General features: G+C 37.3%; 1 protein-coding gene across 16 annotated transcripts in view; it reads left to right on the forward strand.

The window, feature by feature from the left end:
* LOC100119218 (disks large 1 tumor suppressor protein) overlaps positions 1 to 19969 on the forward strand; it is a 1703670-nt gene that overhangs the window by 1303682 nt on the left and 380019 nt on the right. For 14 of the 16 annotated variants that reach the window (XR_004227336.2, XR_004227337.1, XR_004227338.1 and 11 more), the window contains one exon: positions 7342 to 7449. The exons of the other annotated variants lie outside the window; for them this stretch is intronic. Coding sequence is in view for 11 of the 14 variants with exons in the window: in XM_031928125.2 (XP_031783985.1) it covers positions 7342 to 7449 (108 nt within the window). In the remaining 3 variants the exon portion in view is untranslated. The remainder of the gene's footprint in view (positions 1 to 7341; positions 7450 to 19969) is intronic. 16 annotated transcript variants of the gene reach the window in all.

Below are 19969 nucleotides of genomic sequence, written 5' to 3' on the forward strand. Positions count from 1 at the left end.
TTTCTTCATCGGCGACTTTTTCTCCAACAGTCTTTTTCAGGATAGTTGGTGAGCAAGTCCATCAGCGGCTTTATTCATAGGCGACTTTTTCTCCAACAGTCCTTTTTAGGATAGTTAATAGGTACATTAATAGATACATTGGCGACTTCTTCTTCAACATCCTTTTTAAGGCAGTTGTTGAGTAAGTCTTACTTTATCGGCATCTCCTTGTTCAACTGTACTAGCCGTAATTTTGTTATTTCTAACATTTTTTTTGTTTTGGTTGTGCTTTCTCATATCCTACAACAATGTCTTCTCCTGCGAAAAAATATCGTATCGATAGATGCGTTAATCCATTTGATATTAATACAGGACACAGCAAATCTCTTAGGAAGATCTGAAAAAAATTTCAAGATGTCTATCCTGATTATCCAACATCTTCACTGATCTGTGATACATGTAGAAAATCCCTTTACAAACTACATGATTTGTCATCTCCAAACGTCAGTATGAGTGTTGATTTTGAATCAGAGACTGATTCACCTTCGGTTTCAAACACGGATGCACCTATGCAAGATGATCTTACAGATATTTTGACTGGACTTAAAAACAAAACCTGCCGGAGAACGATCCATTACGTGTCAGTATTCTTACTATTTTGCCCGAACACTGGGCAATACGTAAAATTATGAACCAATTTGGTGTGTCTCACAGAATGGCTCGTAAAGCAAAACAGTTAAGAGAATCAGATGGAGTTTTGGCTTCTCCTGTTGCAAAACGTGGAAAAACATTACATGCAGAAACTACTCAGAAAGTTGAAGATTTTTACGAAAATTATCTTAACAGCAGAATTATGCCAAATAAAAAAGATACCGTCAGTATTTATTTATATGGTGAAAAAATAAAAGTGCAGTAAAGATTATTACTTACTGAGACCAAAATGTTGTGTCTTTGCAGGATCCTCTGGTACACACAATGTATGTGTATGTACGATACACCAAAATTTCAAGGCGATGATTGACGCAGTAAATATGGAAAAAATCTCAAACAATATTCTGAAGAATTATAAAGATTGTTTGTATTTCGTTCTATGTGAGGATCCCAAACCAAGTTGTTATTTGAATGAATACAAATTTTGTCCGGACATTCAAAAGTTTTTTAATTACGTTGAGAACATTATGGATGAGCACAATATTGATCAAGTCATCTTCAGCACGTGGCAATCAACCAATAGATACACTTTGATAAAACAATGCCTAACATCGCAAGAATTTATTGAAACTTTATGTTCTAGCCTAGAAAAGTTGATACCTCATCAATTCATCGCTAAGAAACAATCAAAGTTTATTTCTGGGAAGAAAAATAATCTTTCAGATGAAGAGGTTCTTGCTCAATTGGATTTTGCTGAGAACTATGCTTTTACAGCCCAAGATGCTGCACAGGCATTTCATTTTAATAATGATCAAAGTACGATTTTTCCTGCTGTTGTTTATTATAAATCTGAAGGCAAGCTAAAGCATTTCAGTACAGTATCTATGTCCGACTGTACTACTAATGATGCCAATGCAGTATACATAATGCAGCAAAAGCTTATACCTGAAATTCGCAAGGTTTGTCCCACAGTAAAAAAGGTAATATATGCTACTGATGGTGCTAAACAGCATTTTAAAAATCGTTATCAAATGAGTAGTTTAATGAGTCATAAGAGAGATTTTGGCGTTGATGCTGAATGGCACTGTTTTGCAACAGCACACGGAAAAGGTAGTTGCGATGGAGTTGGAGCGATAGTAAAGAGAGAAGCTACAAGAGCGAGCTTACAAGCTGCAAAAAATAAAGCAATTCTAGATGTTAAAGCTCTTTATTCATGGGCTAATGGGCGATCATTCAATATAAAATTTTTCTTATACACCAAAAGAGATCACGAACAAACTCGTAAATTCCTAACAAAGAGATTTAAAAACTGTCCACCTGTCACAAACATACAAATGAGGCATGGATTTATCCCAGAAAATAATGAAACGTTGAAAGTCATGCATTACTCAAATGCCAATGAATCTAGGAACAGAGTAATTTATGATATCGGCGAAAGCCATTTATCACCAGTAAAAACTCCACGAACGAGGAGCCAGAATTGATAAGAGTGCACAAAATGTCATTAAAGATTGATTCATTTGGCTAAATTATATATTTTTTTCATCCACGCAGGCATATACATATACACAGAACAATAGAAAAATGTAAGTGCAAAAACCGCAGACAGATAATTCTAAATCTAATAGACCGGAAAAATATAATATTCATGTGCACAAATACTGATTCCGATAATACATTTATAACCATTTACCTCACAAATCCCCATATCGATACTTTAAATTGATCTAAAATCATTTGTTGCGGTAAAATTGGTTTAGTGGTGGTATAATGTCCGCCATTTTGGATTCACCATTTTAAATTTTGAAATTTCGAGGTCAAGCTAAGATTCAATGACCCCGAAAACCCCCATATCGATACTTTAAACTGATCTAAAATCATTTGTTGCCGTAAAATTGGTTAGGTGGTGGTATAATGTCCGCCATTTTGGATCCATCATTTCGAATTTTGAAATGTCGAGGTTAAAATAAGATTCAGTGACCCTGAAAACCCCCATATCGATACTTTAAACTGATCAAAAATCATTTGTTGCGGTAAAATGGGTTTGGTGAAGGTATAATGTCCACCATTTTGATTTCGCCATTTTTGATTTTGGAATTCCGTCAGCATTGTCTATAATATGTCCTATCATGAGTTGTACATGCTTTTTGGTGGGATATTTCACAAATTAGAACATTTTTACTATTGTTTTTGTTGAATGTGCTATGAAAACGTGGGTTTCAGGCTCCATATTTTATGCGCCACATTGGATTTTTGAAAAGGCCAGAACTTTTTCAAAAGCCCTTGACCAGACGATCATTTTGAGACCTCAAACGTCTTGTTAGGTTAACCCAAATTTTTGGTGCACTGATGGTCCGGTTGACGTGAAACGTCCCATATATATATATACACACACATTAAAAATTTGCATATTACTTAAAATCTTGAATTGGTGAATTTTTTATTATACTCTTGCGTCTACTAAATACTTACATATGTGTAGTTGTGTATAACATACATATACAACTACCGCATATAAACACAAAGTCTAAAACGATAAATCTCTAATCTTGCTTGCTCTGAACGTAACACTATGCCTCATAATTATACAAATACATATAAATTATAAGAATGTAAATTATTCACTGAATAATATATGGTTACTGCATCACAGAATCGACTTCTTAAACAAATATTGAACAAGATACTGTTACTAAATTGTAATTTATCCATTGTATACATTTATTAAATTGTAACTAGATTATACATAGTAAATTATAACAATCATAAATAAAAATCATTATTGCATTGAAATAATAATAATAATAATAATAATAATAATAATAATAATAATAATAAAAATTAAAATAGGAACAATTTTTTAATCATAATTTTAACCTTAAACAAATTTTAATGCAATTTTTGACTATAATCAAATATCAATGACATTATATTTTGTAATAAAATGCATCAAAATCATTTATATACAAGATAAATAATAATTTTAATAAATTATTCTCGGTCATTAGGACTGCATGCGGTACTTTCCAGGGGAAAAACCAGCCGCTGTCGTGTCGGCTATTGCAGGCGATTATCGGGGAATCCCCAGGGTACAGGCGGAGAGGTGTACGTTCGCTGCTATTGCGGGCGATTAGGCCCATTAAAGACCCGTTCCGGGTCTGAGTGCGCAGGTAGCCTGTCCCTTCTACCGTCTCGAACGTTATTCCCAGCTGGCGGTGCTCGGGGATGGCAACGCTCGGCTATGCAGCCGCGCCGCTCCCTTCTCCTGCAGCGGACGATGCGTGGCGTGTTGGGAGAAGCGCCGTCTGCCGCCAGAGGACACTGCTGCTCCTTAAGGCCCTGTCCTGACGGAGCGGAACGATTTCCGGACTTCAGGAGCAGCTCGTCGTCCTGTATCAGTCTGCTTCGAGCAACACAAGCAAGTGCACCTCTCTAGCCTCTACTAGGAGTGCATTTCGTTACATTTAGGCAGTTTCCAAGCATCGCAGCTCTTGTTCTTCAGCGCCTGTAAGGTCTTCGTCGCCGCTCAGCATCCCAACGAGAAGCCGTCTTGGAAGGAACGCCGTCCTGATGCCCAGCTCCGGAACCAAGGGCTCAACAAGCACGTCAGTTTCTCCGACGGACGTCAGGCCAGCGAAAACGCGTTTAAAAGGTACACGGGAATCCGAGCGTTAGACTAGCGGCGTAATAATAAGTTTCCACTGTAATTGCGTACACGTAAGTTGTATATTCTTTTAACCTACAATAAATTTCACACACATAGCTTGCTTTGGCTTTTCCCCTTAGTCCGAACGGGTTTCTATGCCAAATCAAGCTGTTCACTGATTCTTGACCGCAAATTTTCGATTTTTATTTCAAAAACCAATTGCTCATTCCCTTTTCTCCAAACTCCCGTTGTTACACGACAAAAAATGACTTTACTAGTCAAGTGGCTGATAGAAAAATTCATCTGCTACAAATATCATAAACATTGAAGAACCTGCAACAATAAAAAAAGTTCCACAGTAAATGCTTAATAGAAAAAGTTTTAAACAATAATTTTTGTTTTTAATTTATAATAAATCACTTATCTAATAATTCCATTGAAGTACTTTATTGAAGGCAGGATACGCATACATGGAACACTTGTGCAATTCAACAAATTATATACATATATCACTAATAATTAGAGAAAAATAATAACTATCAAACAATATTATTATGCACCAACAATATATACAATATAATTTACAATTTAAAATTGAAAAGTCCAAACAAACTAAAATCTAACATACTAACTAAATAGGAAGTGTAAACTTCAATATTAAACTTGGACAAACGATTCGACTCATAAACTACATAAATATAACTATAGAATAACACTATTAGTAATCCAAGGCAACTTCACTCCTTACACAATTTGCTAGCATGACTCCATGGCTTTTACGAAAAATCTCAAAATTATTAATTCGCTAAAATACATTAGCTTATTCTTTTAACGCACAAAATGATATAATTTGATCCATAAATATAAATCTCATTTAACCTTATGGCAACAGAATTAGGAACTATTTGGATAAGAAAACATCAATTTAAGAGAGAGCACACAGTGGCGCTGTCGTCGTTCAACAAGTCCAAAACAACGGCCGCAACAACGCAACATAAACCGTATTAAGTGTCGTACAACATGTCGTAGATGGCGGGACTGTCGTTCGTTGCATTGTCTCACTGCCATTCCGGCTCCGGCATAGCCGTAGCTGCTAGACAGATGGAAGTGCTTCCTACTGAAATAAATCAGATGACAATCAACTGATAATCAGCTGATAATCAGCTGATAATCAGTTGATAATCAGGTGATTTCAGCTCAATATTTTTATTAAAGCTGATAGTTATAAATATGCGTTTATATGAGATAAAATGTTAATGATAATCAGGTGATAATTATTCAAAATTTGTAATATTTAATATATTTATTATAAGTTGTTTTATTAAAATTAGTAAAATTTATAAATTTCATATAATGAGGGCCAGTACTGGTGTTACCATCAGGATGATAACACGATAACTCTGGCTGTGAGCCCCAATATTTTTGTTTTTCAATAATTTAATTTAAATAAAATTTTTGATACAGTGTGCGCAAAATGCACTTTTACGCACGCTCCGTGCGTAAAAGTGCATTTTGCGTCCAATCGCATTTTCCGCCCCTTGTATAAAAAAATAACGTTCGGTACACGTGCGGAAAGTTGATTTTGCACTCGTGAGATTGTCACCGTCGCTTTGCTCGGGCGACAAACCTCCCACTTGTGTATAATCAACTTTTGCGCACTTGTATCGGAATATACTATTTTTTTAAGTGTTAAAAAATAAAAATTTTGGAGCTCACAGCCAGAGTTATCGTGTTATCATCCTGATGGTAACACCAGTACTGGCCCTCATTATGTGAAATTTATAAATTTTACTTATTTTAAACAACTTATAATAAATATATTAAATATTACAAATTTTGAATAATTATCACCTGATTATCACTTGATTATCATTAACATTTTATCTCACATACACGCATATTTATAACTTTATTAAAATACTGAGCTGAAAGCACCTGATTATCAGCTGATTATCAGCTGATTATCAGCTAATTATCAGTTGATTGTCGTCTAATTTTTTTCAGTAGGGCTGCCACTGTCGTGACTGAAGATTAGGCCCGTTACACGCAAAAAGGAACAAAAACAAATAAATACTGGCCCACCATGTTAAATAAGTATTATCCCGTAGTGCAGCATTTATCAGGAATAGTTTAGTCAATCAATAGATCAATAAAAGTATTCGAATGAAACTGAGTAGTTTTATTTAGATTATGCAATTGACGAATCTGAAAAATTGATCTGTTACATAAGAATACGAATTTCTTCTATAAAGCATGGTCAGTATATTGAAAATACCATCCGATAATACAACATACCATCCAGTAATTAGAACAGGAAAAAAAGACGATGTTTCCTCTCATCGTCAAGACTTACCCTATTACAGTTTAATGAATTTATCAATAATATTTGAATATCTGCATACTTTGTGTGTGTATGTGTGTCTATGCGTATGTTCATCAGCGAACCTTTAAATATCAGCGAGTGCCTTCTGTAAAAAGCAAAGCGTTTCGCTTTTAGCGATGTTTTAGTTTGCTGCCGAATGGTTCGGTCGATCTTAAAGTCTTCGTGGGAAAAGTAGGTAATTTAATTTTTTCAAATGCGTTATAGCTGAATTATTTTTAACAATGATACAATCAACGCAAAAAATAGTTTTGAAATATTACATTAAGATACGAGTGCGCGAAATATTTTAAAATTGTCCATAAAATGAAAACTGGCTGGCAGAATCAAAAATAACTTCTTTTTTCGAATTTAGAATTCATTAAAACCTATAGATACCAAATGTTATGGACGTTTATTGCCCAGATCCAAAAATATTACGCTAAATATAAAATTATCCACGCACACTTACACGCACATCTATACGAACATTTTCTAAAAACACGTGATTTGAACTCTAAATAGCTTGAAATGCATTTATAAACCTTTTTTGACGAAGTCAAAAATTTTACTATTACAAAGAAGAAAAGAACATAGCATTTTTTTGCTTTCTCTAAAAGGAAGCAAAAAAATGCTATGTTCTATAAAATATGTAAGTTGCGAACGAAGTAGGCATCCTAGCTGCTTAATATTTATAATTTTATAGACCCTGGAAGCAAAGAAATATTATACCGTGTCGAATTACCTTTTATGGAGGAGCTTACGCTGGTTTACTTAGAAAATGATGCAGATGAAGATGATAGTCAACAATTATGTAAGTTTTTCGACATGTTTTACCAATATATATGGGTTGTTCTCTGACAAATAATGCGCGAAAAAAAATTTCTTGCCTAAACTCGGGGATGGAACTAAGGTCGCCCCGATATCAACCTGTAAATTTTGAAATAGACAAAAAATGCTTAATTAACCAACGCCAAAACTTAAACCCTCTTAACTCAAAGAGAATTGATCAAATTGATCTAAAAATTTACAGATGACTTCGTGGCCATCTAGAGAACATATCCCCCAACAAGAATTTTTTTCGTGCACCATTTATAGTTACTAATAACTAGCTTTGACTTCTTGCTTTTTGATGACGAAGAACCGAACGTCTATAAAATCTATAATAAAGATCGCGATTTAATACTAGAACTTACCTAATTTCAACTGGTCATTAAACGGTAATCAACTTATACACCAAGGCTACGTACAGAATTGACCACATACGTTAGTACCTACTTAGACATAGCGTTTTCGACAGTGCTTCCAAGGTGATTGAGCTTTTGCTAGCAAGCTGCACCTAACCTCAAAAGCCAAAATACTCAACAGCACTGCAGAAAATGCTACGGTCCTCGTAGGTGCTAGCATATACGGTCAATTCTGGACGCAGCTCAAGATATAGAAACTTATTCTTATGTCTGGTCACAAGAAAACTCAACTAAAACAGCATTTAAATGGTCGCATACTGGCCCATACAAGGTCACCTGACGCAACATGTAGGACTAGACATCAAATGTTGAAGCTTATAGTACATAGAAAACAGTGTCCTTGCAACGCGTAGAGCTTACATTAATTTTTTAAAACCTAAACCAATTATATTCTACATCGACAGATGCTAACCGCGCTTATCTAGCCGATAATCCGAAGCATTTAAAGCTTTCAGCAGATGACATTTCACCTGCACTTTCTACCTCTCCTTCAATTACACGAATACGCATATAGAAAACGTAACTCCTTTGCGAGGGGACGCAGGGCCTAACACAACCTTGATGCATTATACGAGTTTGTCGATAAGTTACAGTATCTACACTAATACATGTTACTGTTAATTTAGTTTAAAAAATAATTAACATTTGCATTGCCTACTATCTTTACGTTATAAGATTGGTGTTTATTTCTTCAGTGTTTAAAAAACAGTAATCAGATGGTTTATTTTATTTATTAATCGCCTTTTTTTTTGATCGTTCAACTTTTTCATAGTGTGTACTTAACTAACTTATTTCTAAATGAATTGTGAAAAAACTAGCTAAAATCGTCAAATTACGTTGTTACGTACCCGCTACGCATCATAAAGGATTTTCTGCCGGAGCTACGAGGTGACAGTTTTAGGCACGACCGCGACACGGAAGTGCCTTATAGTTTTCATAGCAATAAACCAGTACTTATCATAAAACTTTGAGGCTATGCATTTTACATAAAAACTTTAACTGTAAAAGTTGTAGATATTTTAAAAACACAACTTTTTATTGTGACAAACATTTTTTCAAAACGCTTATACATAAACAACAATCCTAGAAACGATTTTTGGTACATATAATTGAATAACTATTTTGGTGTGACACGCCTTATCTGGCCCAAAAGCTTGAATTAATCGACTGACGCTCGCGCGAAGCGCGAGCGCCGGTGGATCGGGCGAGTGTGCAGCGCGAGCGTCAGCGGTCGTGCCTTACACTGCATCGCGAACCGTGACCGTGAGGCTGCGTGTGGCGCGCTAGTTCAGTAATTGATTTAAAGAAGATGTTGTACCAGCTGCCTATCACCCCAGAAGGCATCCATAAAACCGCGATAACCACTCCGTCTGGACTCTTCGAATTTCCGCGATCATCGCTCGGGCTGCGCAGCGCTGCACAATCTTTTTAGAGGGCGATTTATTATCTGTCGTGCTACCTGCTATTCGCACGTGCTTACCTTGATGACAGCATCGTCGCGTCTAACGGCCTGAAGAAACACCTAAAGCATCTGAAAGCTCTTTTTGCCATTCTTCGAGCCTCGAGGATCAAGGTAAATCCCGATAAGTGCGTTCTAGGTAAGAAACAGATGTCTCTCGTCTAGCGGATCCGGACCACTAGAGCCATACCAAATTCAAGCAGCTCTGGCGTTTTATTAAACTGCTAAATAACTATAGCCGCTGCATCCTGGGCCCCGCGGGGCTCATGGCGCCTTTCAACGACTTGCACAAAGACCTCCCACAACTTCTCTTATGGACAACCTCTGCTAAAGAAGCTTTTGCTGTGTCTTAGCAAGTCATCTTTCGGTGTCACGACACTCCACTTTGGCTCTTCACTGACGGTTCCAACACGGCCATCAGTGCTGCCCTAGAGCAGTCGATATATATACATATACATATTTTAGTGTTAAAATATCAAAATATTTTACATTCAAATAAATATCTAACACAGAATGCAGTTAAACACACTACAACATTAATGTAACAGTTAAATTTTAATCATCAATTATCTATTGATCTATTATCAATAAGGAATTATAAAATACTATACTGTTTTAATAAAATTTTCGTTTTAATGAAATTTTTATGCTATTTTGATTTTATAAATATTAATTTTATAAATATAACACGGCAAAATTTTGCCGTGCAACAACGGCGTTGTGCGCGGCCGGGGTAAAGCGTCTCAAGGCTGTATAAATGAGAGAGAGAGTGAGAGAGAGAGAGAGAGAGTGCATGTGTTTAATTGCGTTCTTTATTCTTCCGAGTAAACGGTAACCATTTACCTCGACAGGGCGTTCAAGTCAATCCCGCGCACCGTAAGACAGCCGATGCCCTTCGTGGGGTCTACTTACGTGAGCGTCTGATGCAGCAGGACCAGCGTAGAGCTTATAATAGCAGATTGCCCGCACAAAAGTCAGGAGCAGAAAATACAGCGTCTCGCGTTCGTAGTGACAGATGCCACCTGAGTCAAGGACTCTGACGACGGGACATTGGGAGTCACTACGGGCTCTACGGCCAAGAGCTATGTTGATTTGACTTGATTGTCTGTGGGTGAAGGGCTGCCTGTATGCTGCGCGAATTTAAATTTCACGGCATCTTTTTCGACAGCGTCTCCGAGGGGATATCTGTGCCCATGCGCAACCACGCGCGAACCGATAGTGTTCGACCGAGTGGGCCGTCGGGCCACGACGCGCTGACCAATCAGCGCGCGTGGCACGGCGGCTAGGGAGAGCATAATGACGACCGCGAACCGCGAGCGCTCAAGCCGGCACTAGTCTGCCTCGACTGCTCCTAAACAGACGTGTTCCCGATACTTCAGCTTTGCGCCGGTGCTTTAGCGTTTCCTTCTTCCCTGGTCAAATCCGTCTCGCGGGTACAACGCGGTTCCACGTTTCGGTCTCGCGAACGGGTTGGTTTTTCTCTCTATCTTGTGTCTCGTCCCGAAGAAACAGTTATCTCGTTTATCGTAAGGATTATCTCATCACGTAATAATAAAATCGCAGAGTTAAGGATTTGGTGAAAATCGTAGGATAATACTTTGCGCCGGAACCTGGACCTAAGGTGGTCAGGCAATCTTAGAATAGGTCGTTCTTGTGTTTGCGGAATTCGCGTTCGACAAAATATAAGAGTAGGTGTGTAACGAAGCATTAGATCAAGTGTATTAAAAAGTTTACTCAAAAAATTAATATTCATACAGATTGCTGTAATTTTGTAAATATATCCTATCAAGTGTTCCCTATAACGTGGTAAAATTTTTTACCCCCCATACGGTATGATTTTTTAAGATATCGGGTCTTAAAGTTGTGTATTTTAACATGGGAAGCATAGGCTAAGTCTAAATTTAGCGTACATCTTGTTTAATTACGAAGAAGAATCATACATTTTGTTGAAATAATTAATTTATTTTGTCAAGCGTATGTCGACTAAACAGTGCAATACACTAGAGAGAATGGCATAGCTAAGCAGTGGGATGAACTGAGCGGCAGAATGATGAATTGTAAAACTGCGCCAAATGAAGAGTGGATATAAAAGCGGTAGTATAAGTCGTGAGAGTTAGTTGGAATGTCGTCGTCATAAGGAATCATGTATCAGTGCTTATATCTGTATCAATAAAAGAATATTTTACACATATTTTAACACATCTTTTTGAAATACTAGGTTATGATGTAAAACCATAATACGAATCAAGGAAATAAAAATTTGATAAGCCAGCGGTGCTTTTTGAAAAGTTACAGCAATCGTAAGTTTCAATTCTATGCTATCAGTATATCTATATATGCGCGCAGTGTTTCTTACTTTTCTAAATTTTGAGGATATTGGATGATCTAAACACTTTGTATCAATATTTTGCTATACAAAACTAGAAATTCTAGAGTTTTTATACTTGATAATACTGCATGATATTTAAAAAAATTAATTTTCTAATTCAACCTCGAATTGAGCACCACTGGGCTGAGTGAACTACCTTAACTCGTTGTTCTTCGAGCCTTGTTGCACGCACGAGTCACACGGGGTATCTTATAGGAACGGATATCTATTTGTTACGGTTGCCTAAGTTTACGGTGTGAAATGCTCACTTTCTTTCGCATTTTAATATATTGAAAACAAGTAAGATTAGTTATTATAAAGTAAATCAATTAATACCCTTCCCACTAGAATGCAGTGTATAATAAGATATAGCAAACTCAACAAATTCAATAATTAATTGAATAAATAAGAATAAGGAACGATAACGTAAGGCGAAGTAAACATGAAAACATATTTAAACTCGAAGTAAAATCAGTTAGGAAAATTAATAATAATATTAAAGTCACGTAAAACAGTCAGGATATAATAGAACACCGATACGCACGCACGCATTACGGTTCTACAGCAGAGGCAAGATACCAAGTGAAGTACACTGATATGCACGCACACATTACGACTCTACGGCAGGAGACTAAGCAAAACACACATACTAAAACCGAGCTGCTACAAAATATAACGAATACAGCACAGCACAAGTAGAGAGAAAAATAAGAAGCCTACTGTACATCATGGACTGCGCATACCCGAAAGCGATGCACGTGGAATGAAGGGGAAACCCACGGAGCGTGCAGCGCTATCGGCAAGTGATACATAAGTCACGCGCTCTGGAAGCTCGAGGAGCCGCCAAAGAGGACACCGCGCGAGTCGGCTTAAAATGCATAGCGGAGCTTTTATAAGTCTACAGATAAGAAAAAGTAAATCAGAGGCGAGTTGACAGGAGAGGAGCACAAGGGGACTCGATGTTATAGAGGAGAGGATTTTTACGCTGGTTTTCTGATTGGCCCTCCCTGCAACGTCAAATGCATTAAACGCTCCAAATAAGGCAAGACGCTGCATCTAGGCCTCCTAATTGGCCAAACACCCACTCAATCGCACACTTCTCTTTTTCTCTCTCATGATTAGAAATCCAAGTAGCCCCTCGAATATCACGAATTCGCGATAACGATATCACGATTAGAGTCACGTCCATCCGACGAATTACCCGAAAAGTAGCGGAATCAAAATTTAAGAGTTTAAATTAAATTTGTGCGTGTAACGGGAACTAGTGCAATTTCCAAAGACTTTCCGGCGGCTACTGGAGGTCGTTCTATTAAATAGATCGCGAAGGTAGTCAAGCACCGATGGCGCTCAGCTTCGCGCTCTGGAGCTTTGTCCTTCTCCGTGCTAATGAAAGCAAAATAACCCGTAGAGTTACTGTCCGATGACAGCTCTCAGTAGCTTAGTACGTAACAACGGGCTATCTCAATAATTTGTGCGGATCTCGGTATAGAATTGTAAAAGTTAACTAGAATATAAAGTTCCGTCTGGCTATCTACGTGTTTTAATTCTCCCAAACCACCCTCTCTCCTTACCGTTCTCGAGGCTGCAGCTAGCCGAGCAAAACCCTCCCTGTTAAGCCGCAGCGACGCATATAGTTATAATTTTTATCTTAATTTTATACAATTAATATTTTTTGTACATTTCACGAATAAGTTAGCATGTATTTTGCGCAAATATCATTTTTCACGCACATATTAGTACAGTCTATGAGCAGCGGCTCCGTAGATTCTATAACCCTCAGAACAGACCGAAAAATTTTAATGATCTTATACAGACCGTTTTATACAGCACCCTTGATTGCTTTGTACGTTTGCTGCGCGGACATTTTTACCTGGGTTTTCCATAACGGTCCTCGTAATAATGACCTACAGACATACCTGCATCTAAGACTGAAACCAATATGGATCGCTATTAAGCATTAGACGCGGGCAACACTTTATTACTATGAGCCCGAACACATGAACATACGCATGCTCTCATTAGTTACACTACACGGACCCTCATTAATCGTTTAATTGACGGAAACCTTCCCTGCGTCCCTTTTTACCTGCTTAGTTCTACGCCAAATTACTCATTTTTAAAAGTACGCCCCCTGTATCCCTCTCCACCTACGCCTACGATACACTATGGCCAACAAAAAACCTCATTACAAATTTGAAGAAAACTCCCACAACCTCCCACTCACGATCATCCCTCTCATCTCTGGACACGAACAAACTGACGAAACTCGACACATCAGATTCGCTTTGACCGCCACACAAAGAACACCTTGGAGATATCTCTCGAAGTGTCAAGATATTTTCTATACTCTCAACTTGTCTTAAAATATAAGCATATTTCTAAGATACTGTACATGAATAGTTTAAGTTTGTAGTAGATATATTAATATAAATAACTTTAAAATCATCTGCTCTCTACATTTGAAGCTCTTATTCGAATAGCTGTAACGAGTTAATTTTCGTTACGGCAGAGATCGTCGGTAAGAACCTTCGACAACTCGCCACTCCCGCAAAACCTCGCACCGGGAAATAAGGAGTTGCGAGACTTTGACGCTCGCAGAGAGCGTCCGGCGCCACCGGGTTATTTCCCAAGTCCCCGGCGAGGAATCGCATAGTAACTGGGTTGCACGAAAAACCTAAGTTACAATAAACAATGTCATTGTTATCTACATCCATCAGTATGATTTTTTCAAAATATTGAATACAATTATTAGTTGTTTTATCAGTTAAACTTATTATTTTATTATCCATATTATTTTTTGACTGATTCTTAGCAGTTAATTTTTCTTTGTGTTGGCTTCTAAAAAAGTTAATTAATGATTGCTGCTGTAACGAGTTGAGCACCGTGGCTAACTCGTAGCGGTATGAGTACTGCTGCGCCGCGACGAAACAGGGTAGACTCGCGCGCGCGAAGAAAAACACGTGCGAATTCGGGAATAAGAGCGAGAGAGATAGAGAGAGTAAGCGCACGGGCTAATCCTTCAGGTGCGCGCTCAGATAGCTCTCGGTCTTCGGAAAGTAAATACGCGACTTTGCTCGTGATCTCGTGTGCTGTGCTGTATCCAGCGGATCATATTATATCTTGTGTGTGAGTGCGACGCGGAGTCCAGGTATCCCAATCTCCCTGCTTAGCGGTCCAGCGACGTTCTAATTCTACAGTCTGTCAGGGATCAGGAGCGTCGGCGACGAGATCAAGATTTGTTTGACGCGCAGAAAATGTCATTGTGTGCATGAGTGTGTATATCACCCGCGCGAGGTTGATCTGGTGCGCGACCTTCACGGCGATATAGGCGTGCGAGCGCGATTATTCCAGCGTCGCGGCAAGTCGCAAAGTTGTTGGCGACTCGCGTATTATTATTATTATTCTTTTATATTTGTAAACTCACGATTTTGACGCGCTAGTGAAATATAACTTAGACTTATTATTTTACTTATTTTTTCGTCATTTCTTAACCTCGCTCGTTTACTTTCGATTCCTGTTCCTTTGAATATCGCCGCCTTAGCGGGCGTTATTTATTAGTATCAAATGCAGTTCAGCAGCCGAGCACGCGCCAGGCGGCGCGCAGACCCAGCAAAACAAAAGCAGCTGAGACAGCTGCATGCAACGGAGGTACTTCGCGGGTGTAGAGGAGTCCTCCGACGCATCGAGGGAACACGATCCAGTCGTTTAGCGCGTTATTCGTTGATCAAATTTACACCCCGCTACATTGGCGCCCGGTTCGTGGGTTACTTAGGAAGGAACGCGCAAATATTGTGATTTTCGCTGTTTCGAATCGAATTCGAAATCGTTGCGAATTTCAAAAGGTCGCGCGAGCGACGTAAACACGAGCATCCCCGTGTTGTTTACGTCGTGCTCAAATCAGGAGGATATGAGCGGCCTTCGAATTTATTCGTACGGCTTATACGAATAATTCGAACGCAATTCACACGAGAGTCTGTGAATAATAATAATCCGAGATTTTTTTTGCCAGGGCGAGAACAAATATCTACTGATACTATCACACGACGTAAAATTAAACGACTTGGAGCAGCGAAATTTGAATCTGATACTAGTATCGCATGCTATCTGAATCGAATAATTATCTATTTGTTGTCGGGATAATTTTAAAGCACTTTCGTTAGGATAGAGAGTAGCATAATTATTTTCTCGTGACGTCTCGTGTTAAAGGAGTAAGCGTGTAAGCGAAATTGTAAGTTGTTTAATTATTAACAATTACAAGCGCTACATAAAAGCAATTCTACGAGAACGCGACAGGCGCGAGGTAATAGTCACTTCCACGGGAAGACGCGGAACAGTATACGCCCAGTTATTAGCCAAGAAGACCTCTATTTTTTATTTTCGTCTTATTTTCTTTATTTTCGTCTTATTTTCTTTATTTTCGTCGATTTTCGTCTTTTTTCGGATTTCTTTTTTCGGGTGTATGAGTGCGTATATGCCTGTAGCACAAACTGTGCGTTGGAAGTGAGATCGGTGCTACGAGTGCGTGCGCCAGAAGCAATTCGTGCTTACCTGGCGTAATTAAAATTTTTTACGAATTTCGCTCCGATTTTTCGGTTTATTCGATTTCGCGTAATAATCTACGTCACAGCTACGTGCTTAGATGTGCAAGTGTGTGAGTAGAAAGGTTGTATTTTTGCAGCTTACGTTGTAGCAACAAGAATACAATCTAGGGGCTATCTGGAGTAAGTGCGTAGGATAGGGAGCTGCCACGTCGTTGTTGCGCAACTGCGAAACGTCGTTTAGACGCAGAAGATACACCAACATGGCGAAGAAAATAGAGAATAACCCATACGTTTTATAAATAATTTTAACAATTACATTGAAGCAGTTAGTCCATCTGACCAGGCTGATTGGTTCGTCATAGACCAAGCGCTCCGAGGCATATCGCCAGATTGGTGGAAGCACGTACGAGTCCGGGTTAGGGACTTAGCTGATTTCCGAGACCATTTTCTCCATCGCTTCTGGAATAGCGCTACGCAGGCAAAGATTAGGAGAGAACTTAAGTTTGGAGTTTATAATGCCACAAACAACCTCTTGCGTGGTGAGTACGTATTACAGTTACACAACATGGTACGCGCTCTCACTAATCCGCCTACAAAGGAAGCAGCCGGCGAGTGTTTTTCTAGACATTTTGATGAGTCAGTTGAGCTAGCAATTGTCTCGCGCAAAATTACCTCCATAGGCAAGTTAGTGCATTTGTTGGATACCATGGATCAGGCAAGCGCCCTGAATGCAAACAATCCATAAGTAAAACGAATAGACTTCCCTGTGCGATATAGAAATGCGTCACCCGCGACATATGGATACGCGCGAAACCGGGAATTTGTTCGCTCTTCCACACCGAGGAACATTGAGACAAAGTACGATACGACTCAATCGCCATCGAATCTGGGTCGGAATACACGTCCTTATCTATACAGAGAGGGAAGTCAGTCTAGTAACTCTCGCGACCGCTTTATCAATGAAGTATCGTTGGAAACAGTGCATGAAGACGAAATTGATTCGGAAAACTAGAAACCGTTGTCGCATGCATCTTGGGTCCACCTGTTCTTTTCGGTGCGTCGCATGACACACCGGAGCTAATACGATAAGAAAAGATAATTGATTTAATTGATCAAGCGTTCTTCGCGTCCAGTCAAAGCCAAGAGCCCATGCGAGAATACCCCTTGAACAAGGATAATTTTACCACAGATCATAAGAACATTGAGTTTTTTTTTGGCATTTGAAATACTAAATACCTTGTGGCGCATTTGCGAAGTTTTAGTTCCCACTCCCTCTTAAGCGCAGTTATCGATTTAAGAAATGAATCGATTTTTTTCACGCATCCAGAGTTATCGGACTCAGTTAAATGTAGTTTTTACTTGAGAGACTCTGCGCCCGAGGATCGACGCGAAGTCAATACAGTTTTCGCGAATCTTGAATCTGAGCTCGGAAGAGATTTTGACTTCGGTAATAACCTCGCACCTATAGAGTGCATCGAAACGGATGAATTAACTGATGACGAGATTCATGAGAAACTCCGATCGGTGGAAGGAGTCTCGGAATCGGATCTCTCGCGCTTAAGGTAGTTTACCGGAATATTTATTTTCTTAAGATATCGCTCAAACTTGTTTAAATATTCAATTTAGTGTCCTCTACAACGAGGTATTTTTTTTTAACCACCCAAGCGACATTATTTTTAAAGATATTGAACCTTGAAATTTTGTATTTTAAGGGGATGTCGTAGCCAGAAATCGCGAGTTATAGGATCTACTGCTTGTGTCACGTAATAAGGTCATTGTATGATGGCACCATCTATCATAACCAAAATCAGCCGATAGATGGCGCCTCAATTTAAATAAACGAAAGAATGTAGTACAATCAGCAGCGTGCTTTTCCACTATTTGGACAATCGAATAATTTTTTTTTTTAGATACAGCAACGGTCATGACTGCTTTTTTAATATTATTTTTTGTCAAATACGATATTTTTTCTTCCTTTTTTTTCTTTCTTATGTCATGTTAAATTTTTTATATTTGTTGTATAAAAAATTCAATATATATTTATACAAACACTTGGAAATCTTATTAGTATATAAGTATAATACAAAGACTGCAAGACATATAGAAAGCTATGATAAAACATATGTGATAAAGCCTCCAATAGACATAATTTATGTAAAGCGATTTCCGAAATTATTTTTTTTCCAAATTATCTTGTCAAATTTATTTAAATATTATTCTTGTTAGTGAATGTTATATTTCTGTGCGTCATAACTAATAATAGTTAATTTATAGAAGTAAGAATGCACTACAATGACATATTCATTATCATACTGTAATTTTTTTAATTTGGCTTTTTACATATATTTTTTTGTTATTTGAGCATTCCTGAGTCTCACATATGTGAAACTTATACAGCTTTTTATTTATTCAATTTTTTTCTTTTTAATTTATAAATACTTATTTATATTAAAAAATGTTTAATATACAATATAAACATTTTAATGTACATATATTTAGCATGCACTTTATTAAACAAATTACTAATAAGCGTATATATAGCAAAACCATGCAATAAAGCCATCCAAGAAAGCTAAAATGACAAGAATAAAATAATTCATAAAAGAATTGTTTTAATGCAAGCAAAACGATCTATACGTGCTTTACTTTCGTTTCTACTAAATTTTGGTTCTTATATACAAGGTTAATATAACTCGGTATAGCTATAGTCTAACCTTTCTTTTGCAACAACAATATTGTGCTAAACCATTACAAAGTTAAAATTTCTGCAGTGTCTAATTTTACAAAAATCAAGGACTGTTAGTATGATCTAGTAAATACTAAGTATCCTTATTATGATCAAATAAACTCTGTAACATGCAATATTTTAGTAGCTGTTTTTGAGGCACCATCGCTATACGAGAAAGCTTTAGATTTTATCGTCTTAAAATGTGAGATGCGATATCTCAAGCAATCTTCAGCCATTTTGGCTAAAACTTCTCTGAAATTTACTCGTTTCGTATAAGTTTCAATTTTTTTGGTTTCCTAATCCTCTAAAAACGTTTTAAATATCAGTGGCATTATGCTCTATTTTTAAGTACTTTTTAATAAAAATTCGGACAACTATTTTAGTAAGATTTTCACGAATCATGCTAAGAATATTTTTGGGAACCCCTTATTAACACTAGTTGACGTACATTTTGAGCTTAATATCGTACATATACTTAAGCGTACGTACATATAAAACCTTACATTAAAAGCTACATGTAAAAGTTATAGCTGTAGCTATTACAAAACTACAAGTTGTTACAGTAAATATTATAGTTAATTGCAATTTTTAATTCCAGTTAAATTCATAAAAACAATTTCTTGTTCTCAAAATTGCTCTAAATCGATTTATTGCATCATATTCAGAGTGATAACTGCTTACCTCCAATTTTACGAAAGAATGTTTTAAAAAAAACTATGTATAGATATTATTCATGCATAAAATTGTTCAACAAGGTCAACTTTTTTTCATTTTTATATTATTTAAACATTGTATTTGTGAAAACTTAAATTATATTATTTACATTAAATCAAATAAATTATATGGAATTTAATAATACCTGAAAGATATACACTGATCAAGATAAACTGTTACTGATAATTAGGCATTTGACCAGTGTCCTTATTAAACTAAAACACCAAAATTTCATATCTAAAAATAATAGTTATTCAATTCACTTATCTTAACTAAT

This window comes from Nasonia vitripennis, assembly GCF_009193385.2.
Source record: "Nasonia vitripennis strain AsymCx chromosome 4 unlocalized genomic scaffold, Nvit_psr_1.1 chr4_random0003, whole genome shotgun sequence".
Lineage (NCBI taxonomy): Eukaryota > Metazoa > Arthropoda > Insecta > Hymenoptera > Pteromalidae > Nasonia > Nasonia vitripennis.